Source organism: Cariama cristata, unplaced genomic scaffold (assembly GCF_000690535.1).
Source record: "Cariama cristata isolate BGI_N322 unplaced genomic scaffold, ASM69053v1 scaffold6433, whole genome shotgun sequence".
In the NCBI taxonomy this organism is placed as follows: domain Eukaryota; kingdom Metazoa; phylum Chordata; class Aves; order Cariamiformes; family Cariamidae; genus Cariama; species Cariama cristata.
The window spans coordinates 5,502-22,509 of record NW_009608839.1 but is presented as its reverse complement, the minus strand read 5'-3'; the positions used below and the strand labels follow the sequence as shown (position 1 = coordinate 22,509).

At 56.3% G+C, this 17,008-nt stretch overlaps 1 protein-coding gene across 1 annotated transcript; it reads left to right on the top strand.

The window, feature by feature from the left end:
• Positions 1–1,849: 1,849 nt before the first annotated feature.
• Positions 1,850–16,809, top strand: UNC5B (unc-5 homolog B (C. elegans)). Its single transcript, XM_009697300.1, has 16 exons — positions 1,850–2,114; positions 5,959–6,102; positions 7,848–7,951; positions 8,839–9,019; positions 9,588–9,755; positions 10,098–10,262; positions 11,006–11,038; positions 12,169–12,363; positions 12,823–13,215; positions 13,651–13,738; positions 13,854–14,022; positions 14,122–14,355; positions 15,271–15,420; positions 15,678–15,842; positions 15,936–16,123; positions 16,644–16,809. Exons 1-16 carry the CDS (start codon positions 1,850–1,852, stop codon positions 16,807–16,809), a joined length of 2,808 nt encoding a protein of 935 aa, XP_009695602.1.
• Positions 16,810–17,008: the final 199 nt, after the last annotated feature.

Here is a 17,008-nt window from a genome sequence, read left to right as displayed (position 1 = left end):
CCAAAAAAACCAACAACTCAGTGGATGCAAACTTGAGTAGTAAATTAAAAAAGAAAAATAAACCCCAAAGCGGTATTTGCTGCTGTGATGCAGGTAAGAGGCCGCTCAGCAGGAGAGGGGAGCAGGACCAGTGGCCCGATGCGGCACGGGGAGGTGCGTGGGACAGGTCGCGGTGGGGGGCTCCCCCCTTCCCCTGCCCGCGGCCCGGCGCTGGGGAAATGAGGGGTCTGCCCCTGAGATGGGGGAGGACGTGGCCGGCAGTGGGGAGGTAGGGAAGAGCCAGGCAGAGAGAAAGAAATTAGCCCGGAGTTTAATTCATTGTTTCCAAAAGAGCAGTTAATGGATTATGACAAATGTCCTACCGCTCTCCCTTAGTGCTGTGTTAAATGGAAATGGAAAGTCAATTTTCCTAAATGGATTTTAAACGACTGACCTCGTGTGTTTGGTTTGGTGTGGGTTGTTTTGTTTTTTTTTTCCCCCTCACTGATTTTTGCTTGAGAGGCAGCTTGGTCATCTTGTTTTCTTGAAGCATCTGATTATTTTTTTTTTTTCCCTTCTCTTCCTTAACATCTCGAGATTCTCTGATTCTCTCCGTGCAGCACTGCTCCTTGCCAAGGGTGACGAAGGGAGTGGGCTCCTTTCTTCCGTGCCAGCTCCGGAGATGTTATCCGCGGGGCTGGGGATATTTACTGTTTTCCTGCACGCTGCAGTGCCTGGAGCTGAGAATCACAGCTCTCGCTGGGGGAAGAGAGGAGGAGGAAAAGCTTATAACTCTTTTAGGTGTAAAGAAAACCCTCGTGATGTGACCTGGCTGCTAGCGAGATGCCGAGAAACAACAGGTTAAGCAGTAGCATCCCGGTGCGTGTAGGTGTTTTATCAGTCCTGTGATATTTAGGTTTGATCTTTGCGGGTGAAATGGCTGGAGACAGGTTTCCTATGTTGGATGCTGCAGATGCTCCTCGACGTCGGTCACAGCATCTTCTCGAGATGGTGCTGGGCACGAGGGTCCCGTTCCTCAGGGATTATGTCCCTGGGTGAGCACTGAGGTGCTTGCCCCTTTTCAAGACTTCTCTTGACCTCTTATGCTTATTTTTGCGTTTAGATTGGTTTTGAAAGCGAACAAGCAGGAAGGTGGCTATCACCAGGGCATGGACCCGGTCTGGGTTCTAGGGTGGGATAGTGTGAATCCTGGTTGCATTTTTGGGTGGGATTCTCTGGAGGTGGCTGGGCTGGAAGCACCCGCTCACCTGTGATGAGCAGACGGCCGGTCCCCGTGGGCTGCTCTGGCAGGGGCTGCCGGTGCCCCCCGGCCCTTCGGTGGTGCCGAGTTCCCCACGCAGGACCGTGAGCCCTGGCAAGGGGGTGGGATCCCAAACATGGCTCCAACCAAGAGCGGGATGTGTGTGATTTGTGCCGTGGTGGTAGTCAGCATTCCCGGCACAAACCCTCATGGTGTTTTGCTTGGAGCATGCCCGTGCTATTCCTCAGGGCTATGGGAGGGAGGCTTGGGATGGGAGACACCAGCCCCTCTGTGTCCCCATCACCATCCCTGGGCCTGGGTTTGTTTTGCTTTTTGCCTGGTGGTCTCCTCTAGCGAGATCGCCCAGGCTTTGAGGTTGGCCAGGGCTCAGGGTAGGCTGGTACCCCGGCAAAACCAGAATGCACCCCGCAGCAGCTGCTGTCGAGCTAGCAGAGATTTGCTTTTCTTTTTTTGGGGGGGACCTTCCAGCCCTCTTGTTTTCCGAGCATCCTCAGGAGGGGCTGCCGGTGATCCCACCGGGCGTGGGGCAGTCCTGGGAAGGAGAAGGAGGGATGAAGTGGCACGGACAGGAGTTACCTCCCTGCTGGCATGGGACTAACGGCACCTCCCGCCCTTCTCGCTCCCCTGGCAGGGCTGGAGTACAGCGACGTGCTGCCCGACTCCTTCCCCTCGGCCCCGGCAGAGACCCTCCCTCACTTTCTGCTGGAGCCGCAGGATGCCTACATCGTGAAGAACAAACCGGTGGAGCTCGTCTGCCGCGCCAACCCCGCCACCCAGATCTACTTCAAGTGCAACGGGGATTGGGTCAACCAGAACGACCACGTCACCAAGGAGAGCCTGGATGAGGTCACTGGTGAGCAAACCCACTCCGGCATCCCCGTACCTGCCCTTCCCCTCCCCTCTTTCCAGGTGCTTCTGCTCTTTATTTCTCTCGGCGCTTGGTCTAGCCTGAGGCTGGAGTATGCCTCCTCCTCCTCCTGGCTCTGTAGCCTGATGTCTGCATCTCTCACCCTTTTTTGCTGTATGATACGGTTCTCCAGGCTAGCTTGCTGTCCTCTGTCACCCGAGTGTCTTTCTCAATCTTTGCTCCTTTCTAAGTTTCTTTCTTCCATTGCACATCCACGCTGGAGATGTTTCTCCTCCGGATAAACCAACACGTCTCTTTGATTCATTTATATCATTCCCAGGTGATTGCAATCGCATGAGGTCACTTCTGTATGCTTTCCACCTCCTCGGTCCATGCACAGCTTGTCTCTTTTTCCATATCATCCTGAATTTTAGTAGAGGAGCTGCCCCTTTCCAGACCGTTGATGAAGGCATGATGATGGGATGGGTCACCATACCCATAGAGGCTCAGGGTAGGCAGCCTGCCTGCTGGCACGCTTACCCTTTTGCAGGATTTGGGGTCGTTAAATGGGATTTGAAAGGCAACACATTTAAAACCGATAAAAAAAAAGAAACACTTTCCTACAAAATGCCTAATCGACACATAGGAGTCATTGCCACAAGGGGTGGCAAAGGCCGGCAGCTTACTCGGGTTCACGAAGGGGTTAGATATTTAATGGTTAATGAGAACATTTGCAGGTAGGATTTGAAATGCCTTTTAACGGGAGATGAGCTCTTCCCTGCCTCGGAAGACAAGACGACCGCTGGCTGCTTGAAACAGGGGGAGGCAAGAAGGTGGTTTAGGCATCTTAAGGGTTGTCTTATTCCCTGGGACTGGGCTCCGCGACGCTGCTTGCCCCGTGCTTTGAAACGTCCTGGCATGGGACCAAGCCTCGGGGGTTGGATATATCATGTAACTAAGTAGGCTTGCTAAAATCAGGACGTTTTAGCTCAGCTCCTACCTTTTCTGCACCAGTTTTGGTACGTGTGCCCTGATCAGGAGAGGAGGAAAACGGTCACGTTTCCCGTGTAAGATCTGTTCTCTGCAAATACCCTGAGCTTGCGGCATCCCTCATCTCCCGAGGGCTTTCAACCAGAGCGGCCTTTTGAACTGCTGCGGCGTTGGCCCCAGAAGGCAGGCTGGGCTTAGAGGAGAGACTTGTCAGCCTGGAGGAGCGCAAGTATTTCTGCAGAATCTCCTCTTGTCCCTTTTTTCCCCGGCCTTGCCCTTCCCCGGCATCTCCTCAGCACCATCCAGTGCTAGCCTTGAGCCGGTCCTTGCTTGGGTGCATCTCTGAACCTGCTCTGCAAAGGGAAGATCGTTTCTTTTCCACGTGGCTTTTTGATGAAGCTGCTTCATTTATTCCTGGAGTGGTTTTCTTCCAGAGGATCTCTTTGTGATGGATGGTCAAAAATGCAGGACGGCCATCCCCTTGCTTCTCCGGAGGCTATCGGGAGCACTGGCAGTGCCATTTCTCTCTTTTGGGGTACATCTCCACCTCCCAGCTCTTGCGGAGACCAGATTTGAAACCCTCACCGCTCTAGGGCAAAGTCAGCGCCAATTAAGTGACCGAGCAGCCTTCGCCGCGGGGTTATTAATTTATTTATAACGTGGCTGCGCTGGGTCGAGCCAAAGGTTCGTGTACCCTGCCTGCAGCAGCGGCGGATGCTTTGGGGAAGAGCATTGAACCGGGACAAGGATGGAGCGGTGGACCCCGCTCTGTTACCCTCCCAGCTTTCTGCAGTCCATGATTAGGGACTCCCTGGTCCGGCGGTGATCTCTTAGCAATATGGTCCAGCCTTGGATGGATTCTCCCCCTGTTAAGTTGTGTAAATGCTGTTAGGACTCATTTCTCCTCCAGATCGTCCCAGCATCCTGTAGCAGGGAGTTTTGTGGCTTAGTGATGCGCAGCGTGGAAAAAGCACCGTATTTCTGTCCCCACCGCTCGCTCCACCTCTTGGATGAATACCCCTCACCGAATAATTTGCCTCGTGCAACTCTTGAGCAACACAGGCTGCAGAACACACAGCGGAAAGGGAGCAGAAAGTCTGTGCGGCAGGAGCTTGCCCTGTTTTAGGGGGAAACTCGTTTGCTTTGGGCCAGCATCTCCCTCTCAGCGTGCAGAAGCAGAACGTGCGCCAGCAATTTGGGGAGGAAACAGCGCACGCCTCCTTCACCCAGCCTTCAAAGATGGTATTGCTGCTATCGGTGAACAAACTGACAATACCTTCAGCGTGGAAGTGATGCCGTGCATATAAAACTCTGCCAGCGTGGGCGTATCTGCCCGCCAGCTACCCTAAGGAAAAAGGAGCTGGAACCAAAATGGTTTTACTGTGCTAAAAAATGGGTGTTTGCAGCCCTTGGTGTTTGGAGGGAAAGCGGCCGCAGAGGGCACGGGGGAGAGCTGGCCACAAAGCGATGGGTTAACACGGTTAGGCGGTCGTGACTTTTTAAGTGTCCTCGCTTAAAAGCTTGGAAAAAGGGACCTTTAAAAAAAATAAAGTAACTTTTAAGGTGACGTGTCTTGAATGAGCCAGGCTCGGTAATGCTCTGGCTGCAGCTGATCCAAAACATTTCATGCGGAAGAAAGCCAAACCAGGCCAAGTCAGAGAGGATAATTCAGCTGGATGAGAAGGGCCTGTCGGTGAGAGCGGCTGGGTTTGTGATGCCTGTAAGCCCTTGAAATAGTCACTCCTGTGAGCCATGAGCTCAGTCGACAGTTTTGGGTAGTCTTTGCTTTCGGGGGTTATGGAGATAATAGGGAATTTGCAGGATGCTCCCCACCTTTCCAGGGCTGCTCAACCCACCCCACCGGGGCTTTCCAAGGAGACGAGATGGTTTTCACCCCTCTCCATCCTGGCTCCTTCTAAAAGCCCTAAGTTTTGCAAGAGCACTTGGCCCAAATGCCTTTTTTTTTTTTTTCTCCCCCCCCCCTTAATAGCGGCAAAATAAATTGTATTTTCTCGGTGCGTGTTTGTCAGCTCTTCCGTAGGAAGGTGGCAGAGAGACAGTAATTGCTCCTCGCAGCACTGGAAGCGAGCTAACAAAATTACAGCTGGGGAGCATGCAGCGTTCTATCGCCGTGAAATTGAGGCCTTTTTGTAAATAGAAACTGCAAAAAAAAAGGGCAAGTATTGCTTAAAATAAGGAAAAGTAAATCCCAAGTCCCTCCTGCCCTTGGCAATGAGCATGCCACGACAGGTTGGTACTTCAGGTGAGCCTCAGCATCCTGCGGTCCAGGGGACCGTGTCCTGGTCGTGGTGCTGGCACCTTTTTCATCGCACCTCTGCCACAGCCAGGGTGTCCTGGCAGACTTCACGGGGATGTTGGGCGGTTGATGGAGGTGCGTAACCCTTTTTGGAGTCAGTGGGCATGAAACGCCATCGTCGTCGGGTGATTTCCTTAAGACCTTTTATTTGTTTTGTTATATTTGTATTTAAATGGCAGCCGATGGAGATGGTTTCTCCCCGCAGCAAAGCCTCGGAAGCATCCTTCAAACCCCGGTGGGTGGGAAGAGGTCTGAGCAGGGACAGGGACGTTGGTGCTGGGGGAGAGGGCTGGTGGATGAGAGAGAGATGCCTCTTGAAATGGCCAAGAGGTCCACCTGAGCCATTGCCTTGGCTTCAGCTCCAAGCCACCCTTTGGAGGGAACAGTCTCCCTGGTTTGCAGAGGTGCCAAACCCAGATGCCTCCAACCCACTGCCTCTGTCCTCGAGCTTTGTGCATCCATCAACCCTTTTAGGCCCTGCCTCAGTTTCCCTCCTCCCGGCTGCTCCTGCCGAGCTGATGCCATCCCTCTTTCCCCTTCCAGGGATGCTGGTACGGGAGGTGCAGATCGAGGTCTCCCGGCAGCAGGTGGAGGAACTCTTCGGCTTAGAAGATTACTGGTGCCAGTGCGTGGCCTGGAGCTCCGCGGGCACCACGAAGAGCCGCAGGGCGTACGTCCGTATAGCGTGTAAGTGCCCAGTACGCGTAGCGTTCGCTCGGACACGACCCCTCCGGCAGCGTTCCCTGCCCTTCTGCAAGGCTTGCCTTCGCCTGCCTGCACTCCTTCGGCTTACGGTCTACTCATTTAGTTTAAACGCATCCTTCTCCCACCTTCTCTTCTGCTTTGGGGGCCCCAAAAGGTTTCCAGAAGGTACAACCCACTGATTTTTGCAAAGCCTGAGGTGTGACCCTGGATCCCAGGCTGAAAAGGCAGTGGTGTCAAGCCAGGTGCGTGCTGCAGCAACACCAGCTGAAATAACGGCCAGGTTGTTCATTCCCAGCCTCCCGGGACCCCCAGGACACGGTGGGTGCAGCCGAGTGGGGTTGACCATCTCCAAAAGTTGCCTTCCTGTTGAAAGCAGTGCGTTTTGATCAGTTGGAGATGACCTGTCCTTGCTGGATGGCCCTGGCCTTAGCTCCCCATCCCAGCTCGAGCTTTGCTTTTGAGCAGGCATCATCCCTGCCTGCCTGGGCGAGAGGCCGTGGCACTACCTGGGTTAATACCGCATTGCCCCATCGGCGTGCTCAGCTCTTCCCGGTGCTTTATTATCGTTAATAACCCGACGGTTAGCACCTTGCGCGCTTTGCCTGAATCAGCGACTCCGTGTCCCTGGCGTCCCTGCTGTCATATGTCACTTCTCTAAGCTGCTGTTTGTGGGTGTCAGCCTGATTAAGGGCGAGTTAATCAGGCTGTTACCCGGCTGAATTTGCTCCCTTAGCAAATGAGATGGCAAAGCTATAGGAGAATGGCCAAGCTTCCCCAGTCCTAAATGGATTTTGCTAGTAGAGGGCTAATAATCCAACACGTTATCCGAAACGGAGGTGGCTGGTGAATCAGCTACGCTGCTGAAGGATTTAGTCTGAACGGAGAAAACGTTACGAGGCGCTGAGGGAGCCCATTTGTCCGGCCCCAGCCAAGGGGTTGGGGTTTCTCGGAGCCGAGCAGATGAGAGGAACCGAGGGTTCGCTGCCGTGCGGCCGTAGAGGGCTGGGTGCTGTAGCAGAGGATTGCAGCACCATCTACTGATGCTCCTGCTCCTTTCAAGGCTCTGGAGCAGGACCCTGCCACGTCCCCCACGTCCCTGGGGGTTCTGCTGGGCTTCTCGCCTCTCCCCCTTCCTCAAAGCCACTGGCCAGCCCCTTGCTGAGCGAGCCTGGCTTTTCAGCAGCCCCCACATTTCGGCACCGAAGCGCGATCACCGCGTTTCCAGCAAGTCTGGGGATGTGGTTCAGCCAGGACCGACTGGGGCAGAGCTGAGCAACAAGCCCCCGTGGCCCTGAAATTCAGGGATTCGCTTCAGCACCGATGTGGGAGCCGAGCTGTTGTGCAAATCTCATTCCACCCCCTCCCTTCAAGAAAGAAGGCTCCCGGTGCAGAGTCCAGAGGGGAAAAGGGAGGGTTGAAGAAACAGTGGTTAAGCTGAGGTTTAGCCCCAAAAGGAAAAGACAGGAGGGAGTATGAGTTTGCAAGCGTATGAAGGAGGAAGGGCATCGTCCTCGAGCACCAGGTGCTGTCCCAAATCCGTCCTGGAAAAGATACGTCTTTGGCTCCTTCCTCCCAGGAGATGTTTTGCTCTAGCTGTGCTATGCCAGAGGGATTTCCCTACTCCTGGGCCGGGGTGCCGAGGCGATGCCGTCTCCCCACCGAGGTTTTGCAGGTTGCCCCATTTCTGCGCTGGGCTGGTAACCCCTGGGTTTTCCTTTCCCTCCCAGACCTACGGAAGAACTTTGACCAGGAGCCGCTGGGCAAGGAGGTCCCGCTGGAGCACGAGGTCCTGCTGCAGTGCCGCCCGCCCGAAGGGGTGCCGCAGGCCGAGGTGAGCAGCCCAGCACCTCAACGAAATACCCGGTGGGGTGTCCTCTCCCATCCCGGGGAGAGACGGGGCACGTCCTTGCAGATGGCTTGCAGCCGTGATGGATGGCTTCGTGCCGAGACCGTCAGCTTTCATTATTCAGCAGAATTGTTTATTTTGGGCAGCGGATCTGTTATTCTGACAGCTAATAACACACGTAACCTCAGCACCTGCTCAACCCACCTCTCCCATGCTTCCTGATGTGCCGTTAACCCATTAGAGGGAAAATGTAACAAGGAGGCACCCGATGACTTATCTGAAAGGGAGCGGTCACAAGTGAGAGCCAAAGGCGATACAGATGGGTTTCCCTAGCACAGTTGCAGTGCTTTCCTTGCCCACAACTCCATTAGCCCTGAGGAGTCGCGCATTGATGGTAGCCACAATGTCCCATCCTTGGCCAAAGCAGCAGTAACGTGCCCCGGGCAGGCCTGGTTTGACCCAGCTTTTAAGGAGAAATAAATGCAGTCAGAGGCAAGGTTGGCCAGTCAGCGGCTGTGGTGCCGAGGACGTCGGTGGTCTCGGTGATGAAGATGAGGAGGGCTTTGGGGCAGGTCATAGGCTGGCCGGAGGGGTTTTGCTCTCTCTCAGGGCTGGTGAATTCAGCCCCTCCGACCTGATGTTTGTCCTTGCTCGTGCCCGCACCCGCGCTTGGTGACGGTATTGACTCACGCCCTTCCCAAACAGCCTGGTTAAGCAGTTGTGTCCTAGCTTAGCTTTGGAGACCCTCGTGGTGGGGAGCACGTGGGATGGGCATTTCCACTGTAACCCATGACGAACTTTTCCTGGCCGAGTGTTCAGTTCTTGTTCAGCTTAATCACCGTCCTTACCCATCCCTTCCTTTGCATCGCAAGGTGGAGTGGCTGAGGAACGAGGATGTCATCGATCCCACCCAGGACACCAACTTCCTGATCACCATCGATCACAACCTCATCATCAAGCAGGCCCGGCTCTTGGACACTGCTAATTACACCTGCATGGCCAAGAACATCGTGGCCAAGCGCCGGAGCACCACGGCTGCCGTCATCGTCTACGGTATCGGCCCTTGCTCTTGGGGAGGGGACACCTTTGCTGCCAGCCATGTCTCCAAGCCGAGGGGGAATACGGGCACTTTCTGGGAGGGGTAGGAGTGAACCCCACCAGGGCGTTGCATTAAATTAGGTAACAGCCAGTGCCTGCAAAACAGGAACCTCTACTAGCTTGCACAGCCTGTTAGGAGAGGTTATTAGGTGTAGGTATTTCCAAGCCTTCTTGGTTGGGTACAAAGGCGGGTGGAGGTTGGACCTAGCTGGATTGCTCTGACTCTCAAAGGAGCTGAAAAGCTGCATTTGGCTGAACCTTGCTATGAAACCAACGGTCTGCTGCGGCCAGGTGCAAAAACATTTGCAAAGTGGAAAAAGGACCAAAGCGGGCTTCAGCATCTTGTGCGTGGGGTGTGCGACACGAGAAGGAGTCTCGTGATTTGCTTTTCGTGAGGATGAGCTGTTTCAGGGTGTGACAGAAGATGTGAGAACAGAGGACCCGGTGAACCCTAGGCTTAGCTCCAGTCCCTGCTGAAATGGGCTCTGTTGATGTATTAACGCTGTCCGTCTCCTCTTGGCAGTGAACGGTGGCTGGTCCACCTGGTCCGAGTGGTCTCCTTGCAACAACCGCTGTGGCCGGGGCTGGCAGAAACGCACCCGGACGTGCACCAACCCCGCGCCGCTCAACGGCGGCTCCTTCTGCGATGGGCAACCTTTCCAGAAAATCACCTGCACCACCCTCTGCCCAGGTAAGGTGGATTCAGAAACCGGCTTGCCCGCGCTGCCCGTCCCCCAGGTTGCACGGTCCAGCTGTGCTCCCAATGCACCCCAAGGAAACAGGGGCTCAGGAGACCGGTCCAAAGCATCTTTCAGTCTGCCAAGACCTGAAAGAGCTGGAGATGTCTGCAGAGACACAACTTAGCCTCCCCAGTTTGTTGGGATAACGCTCCCCAGAGGTCTCTGGAAGCCCTGAGATGGGCGTGGGCACCTTTCTGCTGCCGGAGACATCCCGGCTCTGGGGAACGAGCCCCGAGGCCACGCAAAACCCAGCAAAGGGGTTTACTGATGTGCCTGTGTTTGGTGGCCCGCAGTGGACGGCGCGTGGACGGAGTGGAGCAAGTGGTCGGCGTGCAGCACCGAGTGCACCCACTGGCGCAGCCGGGAGTGTGCCGCCCCAGCTCCCCGCAACGGCGGCAAGGACTGCAGCGGCGTGCTCCTCGACTCCAAAAACTGCACCGATGGGCTCTGCCTGCAGAGTGAGTGTGCGGGCAGGCGGGCAGGGACCGGTGCCGTGGGCAGGGACCGGTGCCGTAGACGATGCCGGCGGTCGTGGTGCTCCGGCACTTGGCCACGCTGTTGGCTGTGCCTCCAAGTTGTTGAGGCAGGCACCTGGTTTTTAAATCGTGTCTTTGGAAAGAAAGGCTTGGGGATTTTTGGTAGATCTCAGTATCCCAGCAAACCTTCTGAAATGGCGCTAGGTTTGGGGTCTCTGCGGAAGTAAGGCTGGTTGTGGTTAGTAGGGGCAAGCCAGGAGGGGTTTCTCAGCCCCACCCTGAAAACACCCGACCCAGGTCATTGCTCAGCAGGAGCTCTGGAGCAGCAGTTAGGAAAAAACCCGATGATGATGATGATGATAGCGGTGCTGCTACACGAGTGTGGGCACGCTGAAGGCTGAGCAGCCGATGCTGCCACCTGCTGCTGTGTGACACCGCTGTCCCCTTTAATGCTGCCACGGCCAGAGATGCCCAAAGTCCTGTTAGATGGGGACGCACGCCCCAGGGGCTGGCCGGGCATGGAAATGTCCTCGTCACCACGCTTCTACCTGGCTTTCTGCATACCCCGGGGAACTGTGCTGCTCTCCCATCCCTCCCCACCACGCTGCCGCTCCTCGTGCCCCCCGGGCTGGCTTCCTCCTCCCGCCCCCCTTCTGTTTCATCTCATCCCCATTGCACCATCACCACCTTCACCTTTTGTTTTCTAACTTTGTTTTTCCTAACAGATAAAAGAGTTCTAAGCGAACCCAAAAGCCACCGTAAGTGCTCATTTCATGGCCATTTTGTTTCTTTGCGAGGCATTGCTTTGGGTTTGTTCTGTTGCATCCATGGTAGGGTTCCTCGGCAGGTGGGAAAGGACAGGGTGGGAAGAGGGAGCAACTAAAGCCCACCCCAAAACTCCTGTGTACGTTAAATCGCGTGCTCCGATTGAAGGTGTAAATACGACCCAGTTTTGCACTCCGGCTCCTGTCCCCCTTTTGCTACCTGCAGTTCTTGGGTGCACCACGGCACAGCCGGTGTCACCGGTGTCACGCCACCAAAGCTACTCCAGGCATCGTCAGCCCCTCCGTGAGGACTCCCTCAAGTTGAGGGTCCCAGGACACATCAGGGTTCCTCTTTCTGGCATCCAGATGGGGAGACTTGGGGACAAGGTGGCACCTCCCAGAAGTGGCATCGTCCTAACACAGTTGAGAGCACCAGGTGTAGGACAGGGCTCCCCTCCAGCACGAAACCGTAGAAACCAAGAGATGCGGGCGAGCATGGAGGGAGGAAGGAGAGAAGGAGGGGCTGGGCGTGCCCAGCTCCTGCTGCTGGAGGCTGTATCGTGCTCTGCCTTCCCTCTTCAGCCCTCTGCTTTCTGGGCAAGTGTACCCAAGCTATACCAGGCGTTTAAAGATCGAGAGCCTTGCGGCAGGGGAAGGGAAGATGGGGAAGCTGAGGGGTGTCCTTGTAGATACAGTGACCCTCGATTTTTTTCTGGATGGATGCATAGCTCAGGTACATATATATGAGATGCACGGATAGGCGTTACGTTTACTCCTCAGGGTTGTCTCTGTTAGGGTGTCAGGGTTGGTAGCTTCATGAATCTGAGCTGCACAAACCTCATGTTTCTGGGATTCTTGGTGCTCAGGTAAAGTTGTGGCAAGGTGTCCTCCAAAGGTTTGAGGGGTTCACCTCCATCTCATTCTCTGGCATCACTCTTGACTTCTGGACTGCTCTTAGAAAACACCCTCCATCCTCCTGCCACAGCCTTTCCAGCAGGCCCCGTACACGTCTTCCCCTTCGTGCCTACGTCCCAAGTTAGTGGGAGGGTTGGGGAGCACTGGTGGGTCTTGACCTGTGTTTCTGGTGCTCCTTTTTTCACCTCCGTTTCTTTAATCCCTCCCAGTGCTGGAGGCCACAGGTGACGTGGCCCTGTACGCCGGGCTGGTGGTGGCCATTTTCGTCTTCATCGTGATCCTCATGGCTGTGGGGGTGGTGGTGTACAGGAGGAGATGCCGGGATTTCGACACGGACATCACAGACTCATCGGCCGCTCTGACCGGAGGCTTCCACCCTGTCAACTTCAAGACCTCGCGGCATGGTAAGAGCCATAACCCACGCAGATCCTGCTCGCCAGCTCAAGCCCAGAGAGGAAAAAAGTCAAGCTGCAAATCGGAGTAGGAGACGGGTCCTCAGTGGACCCCTGGCCTCAATTTTATAGGGGAATACGCTGATTTTCGAAGGCTGAGGGCTCCCTGGAGGTGGTCAGGTATAGATGGTGGGAGTCAGGGCCAAGCAGGTGCAAAGCAGGTGCGGTGGGGATTTACTGGAGGATGCTGCTCCTCCCTTAGTGGTGATGCTGAGCAATTCCCTTCCGAGTCCCTGGTAGGAGGCGGACGGATGCAGCCCAGCGCTGTACCTGCGGTACCTCCTGCGTGCCCTCTGTCCCTTGCTGGGCGAGGAGGGCTTTTCACAGGCAGCTCTTCCAGTCAAGCAGTGCTTTTACATCCTCTTGTTTCCACTGCCGCCTTCATCCCATCCGTGCTTCTTCCTCCCACAGACAACCCTCAGCTGCTGCACCCCTCGATGCAGCCGGACCTGACGGCCAGCGCCGGGGTGTACCGTGGCCCCATGTACGCCCTGCAGGACTCCTCCGACAAGATCCCCATGACCAATTCCCCCCTGCTCGACCCTCTCCCCAACCTCAAGATCAAGGTGTACAACTCCTCCACTGCCGCCTCCTCGCCAGGGCTCCACGATGGGACAGACCTGCTGGGGGGGGTCCCCGCCACCGGCACCCACCCAGGGGACAACACGAGGGACGACCACTTTGCGAACATGCGGAGCAAAGCCCTGGGCTCCCAGCATCTCCTCAGCTTGCCCCGGGAGCACGGCAACAGTGCCAGCGGCACGTTTGGCTACCTGGGGGGAAGGCTCACCGTACCGGGCACCGGTAAGCCCCGGGCTGCGGAGGAGGGCAGGTTTGGCTGCTGAATGATCAAGGAGTTGCTCTTGTCCAAGCAGACTTGCCTGCGGTGAGCAGCCCTCTGCTATCCCAAAGCTGGCTCAGGGGAGGAAGGCAGCAAGCCATGCCCAAGCCAGGCTTCTCAGGCTGGAGGTCACAGCCTCCTGGGACTTTCCTGGCCGGCCCTGCCATTGATCGAGGGCCAGTGCCTTGCAAAAAAATCCAACCTGTGGTTTTGCTTCCTAATGCGGTGGCCTGGCTCCGCCCTGCAAGCGACGCAGCTGAGGAACATCTGGAGATGTTTCTCCTGGGGTGCTCTGGGCTGCCCTAGCTCATTTCTGTCCTTGTCCTGGGTGGAGGGGTGGTTTCTCCCTGGTGGTTTCTCCCTCGTTTTGTGACTAACGCCTGTCTGTACCGTGCTAGGGGTGAGCCTGCTGGTGCCCCACGGGGCCATCCCCCAGGGGAAGTTCTACGAGATGTACCTGGTCCTCAACAAGGCAGAAAGCGCCCTGTAAGTCACACCGTGCCACCTGCGCTTCTGCTCTTTGTTGGCCACCGTCAGGGTTTCTCTCCAACCGGTGTCCCCTCGTTTTCTCTCCAACCGGTATCCCCTCTCCCTTCCCCAGCCTGCCCTCCGAAGGCACGCAGACGGTGCTGAGCCCAGCGGTGACCTGCGGACCCACCGGCTTGCTCCTGTGCCGTCCCGTCGTCCTGACCATTCCCCACTGTGCCGACGTCGCCTCCTCGGATTGGATTTACCAGCTGAAAACACAGTCCCACCAAGGAAACTGGGAGGTAAGGTGGGAACCCAGCCCCTGCAGCCAGCGAAGACCACGAGCGTTGCGGGACAGAACCCCCTGACCCCCAGCCTCGATTTCCCATCTCTCCCTGTAGGAAGTTGTGACCCTGGATGAGGAGACCCTCAACACTCCCTGCTACTGCCAGCTGGAAGCCAAATCCTGCCACATTTTGCTAGACCAGCTTGGCACCTACGTCTTCGTGGGAGAGTCCTACTCCAGGTCAGCCATCAAGAGGCTCCAGCTGGCAATCTTTGCCCCAGCTGTTTGCACCTCCCTGGAGTACAACCTCAAGGTCTACTGCTTGGAGGACACGCCAGATGCTCTGAAGGTAACGTCACCTTGCGACGCTGGCGCGGGCTGCCCCTCTTTCCCAAACCTGTTTGTGCTGGTGGCAAAGATGCTGCCTGGTGGTGTCCCTCAGGCTGGCCTGGCCCCAGGGAGCAGGCAGCCTGATGCAACTGCCTGCAAGGTGACCACAGTGAAATAAGAAGAGTGTCGACTGCTTTCCCCGTCCTTCCTCACCCTCTCCGAAGGAAACGATAAGGGTGTTGCTTAGCTCCTCTACTGGGCCCCCTTTCTGCAGCCATTACGGGAGAGGTTTTGCTGCTGCTGGGTGGGTTTTCTTGCTCCTACGTAGAAAACGCTGCCGTGATTTGCCTCGGTTTTCTCTAGATCCTGGTATTCCTGCATGCAGATGTGTCCTTCTCCTCCTTGGGGAGGGTTTTGTGGCATAGATCACATCGAGCGCATCATGGGAAGCTTGAGTTTTGATGCTTTGGCTGCCCGGACCACGGGTGCAGTGGGTGTTGAGCGGCGGTGGGCTGAGGGTTGCTGTAGTGCCTCTAGATGGAGATGTAGGCAGGGCTCTGCCTCCCTGGATTGTATTTTTTTTTTTCCTAAGAGCTGCTGGTGTTAACAGTGTGATGGTGTTAAAAACAGATAGGGTGGCACTCTTCAAGAGAGCACCTGACCTTTGCGTTGGACCTTTGCATCGTCTGACGAGTAGAGAGGTGTATACGGATGCTCAGGTTATAAAATTCAAGTTATAGGTGGGGCTGGTGTGTGAGATGAGTTGGCAAGTTCTCGGAGAGCTGCTGTTGCGGTGGCAAAGACTCCCTGCGGGCTTGTTGCTGCTGCCGGCTCCTCTTGGGAGGAACATGCCCGGTGTTGGGTATGGAGCCGGGGAGGGGAGCAGCCCTTGCTCTTCTCCTGGGTCTCACGCTGCTTGTCCCGCTGCCCGCAGGAGGTGCTGGAGCTGGAGCGGACGCTGGGCGGGTACCTGCTGGAGGAACCCAAGTCCCTGCCCTTCAAGGACAGCTACCACAACCTGCGTCTCTCCATCCACGATATCCCCCACGCGCTGTGGAGGAGCAAGCTGCTGGCCAAGTACCAGGTGAGGGGCTGAGGCGAGGGGTCCCAAACCGGGGACACCATCTTCAGCCGGGCACCGTGGGGTCTTGTCTTGTCTCCAGAGTTGTCTCCCAAAGGGATGGAGGAGGAAGGGGGACTGGTTTTCTGGTCTTTCCTGGTGGGATGCTGTCTGGGGGGTCCCTCTGTACCATCTCATCCCCGTGGGGTGGCTGGAGGAGGTGGGATCTCCCAAGGGAGCTGCTGGAGCCTTCGCTGAGCCCTTGCTTTGGCGGTCTGCAGGAAATCCCCTTCTATCACATCTGGAGCGGCAGCCAGCGAGCCCTGCACTGCACCTTCACGCTGGAGAGGTACAGCCAGGCCTCCACCGAGCTCACCTGCAAGATCTGCGTCCGGCAGGTGGAAGGGGAAGGGCAGATCTTCCAGCTCCGCATCACGCTGGGAGAGGTGAGCGGTGGGCAGGTGGGGGGACAGCAAGGGGGGACACACTGGGGAGCCGCTCTGTGCTGCAACATCTCGCCCCGTCCTTTCCCCTTGCAGCACGCCAGCTCCTTCGACACCCTCCGCTCCCACCACAGCGGGACCACCACCGCCACCACCACCCAGCTGGGACCCTACGCCTTCAAAATCCCCCTCTCCATCCGGCAGAAAATCTGCAACAGCCTGGATGCTCCCAACTCCAGGGGAAATGACTGGAGACTTCTCGCCCAGAAGCTTTCCATGGACCGGTGGGTCTCCCCCTGCTTTGCTTTCCCCTGCTGTGCCTCGGGCAGGGGGGCTTCGCTCTGCACTCCCCTCCTCCTTGCAGGCATCCAGCTGGGTTATGGCCAGCCATATAGGTCCCCCCATAAATATGGATAGAGCTATGCATAGTTATACCCATCTCTATCCATGCATCCATCTGTGCCAGACTCCTGGGTCTCTTGTCACTTTGAACTGGCCCTTATTTAGCTAAATAAGGGGGTTAAGATAAAAGGTAAAAGATAAAGGGACCATGCTTGTGCTGTTCCTGCCTCCAAGGTCCGACAGAAGGGAGAGTAATTTCAGGAAAGCAAAGCTTGCCTGGCTTTTGCGTGAGTGCCAGCTCTGTATAAAAATTGAAGGCGACGTCTGAAGGGCTTTGGCATTTGCGTTATGGCATTTCCATCAGGGTGGATGTTGCAAACAGGTTTGCTGCTCCGATGTCCTCCCTCCTTCCATCCCCAAAGGGCACCGCACCAACCTGGACCCTCCCCTCTGCTTTCGCAGGTATCTCAACTACTTTGCCACCAAAGCCAGCCCCACCGGGGTGCTCCTGGACTTATGGGAAGCCGAGCACCAAGACGATGGCGATCTCAACACCCTGGCCAGTGCCTTAGAAGAGATGGGCAAGAGCGAGATGCTGGTGGTCATGGCCACAGAGGGGGACTGCTGATGATGCTCTCCACGGCTGGCGGGCTGGGAGGATGAAACGGTGGGGCATTTTTTTGGCGGGGGGGAGGCACATCCATCCCCGGGCAGCGGCTGAGCGAGGAAGGGCCGAGGCCGTCGCTTCTCCCTCCCTCCCCGCATCGCTGTCAGCCTTAGAGACCCATCCTCAGCGTTTACAAGCAATTGAAGTGTTACGCAGCATT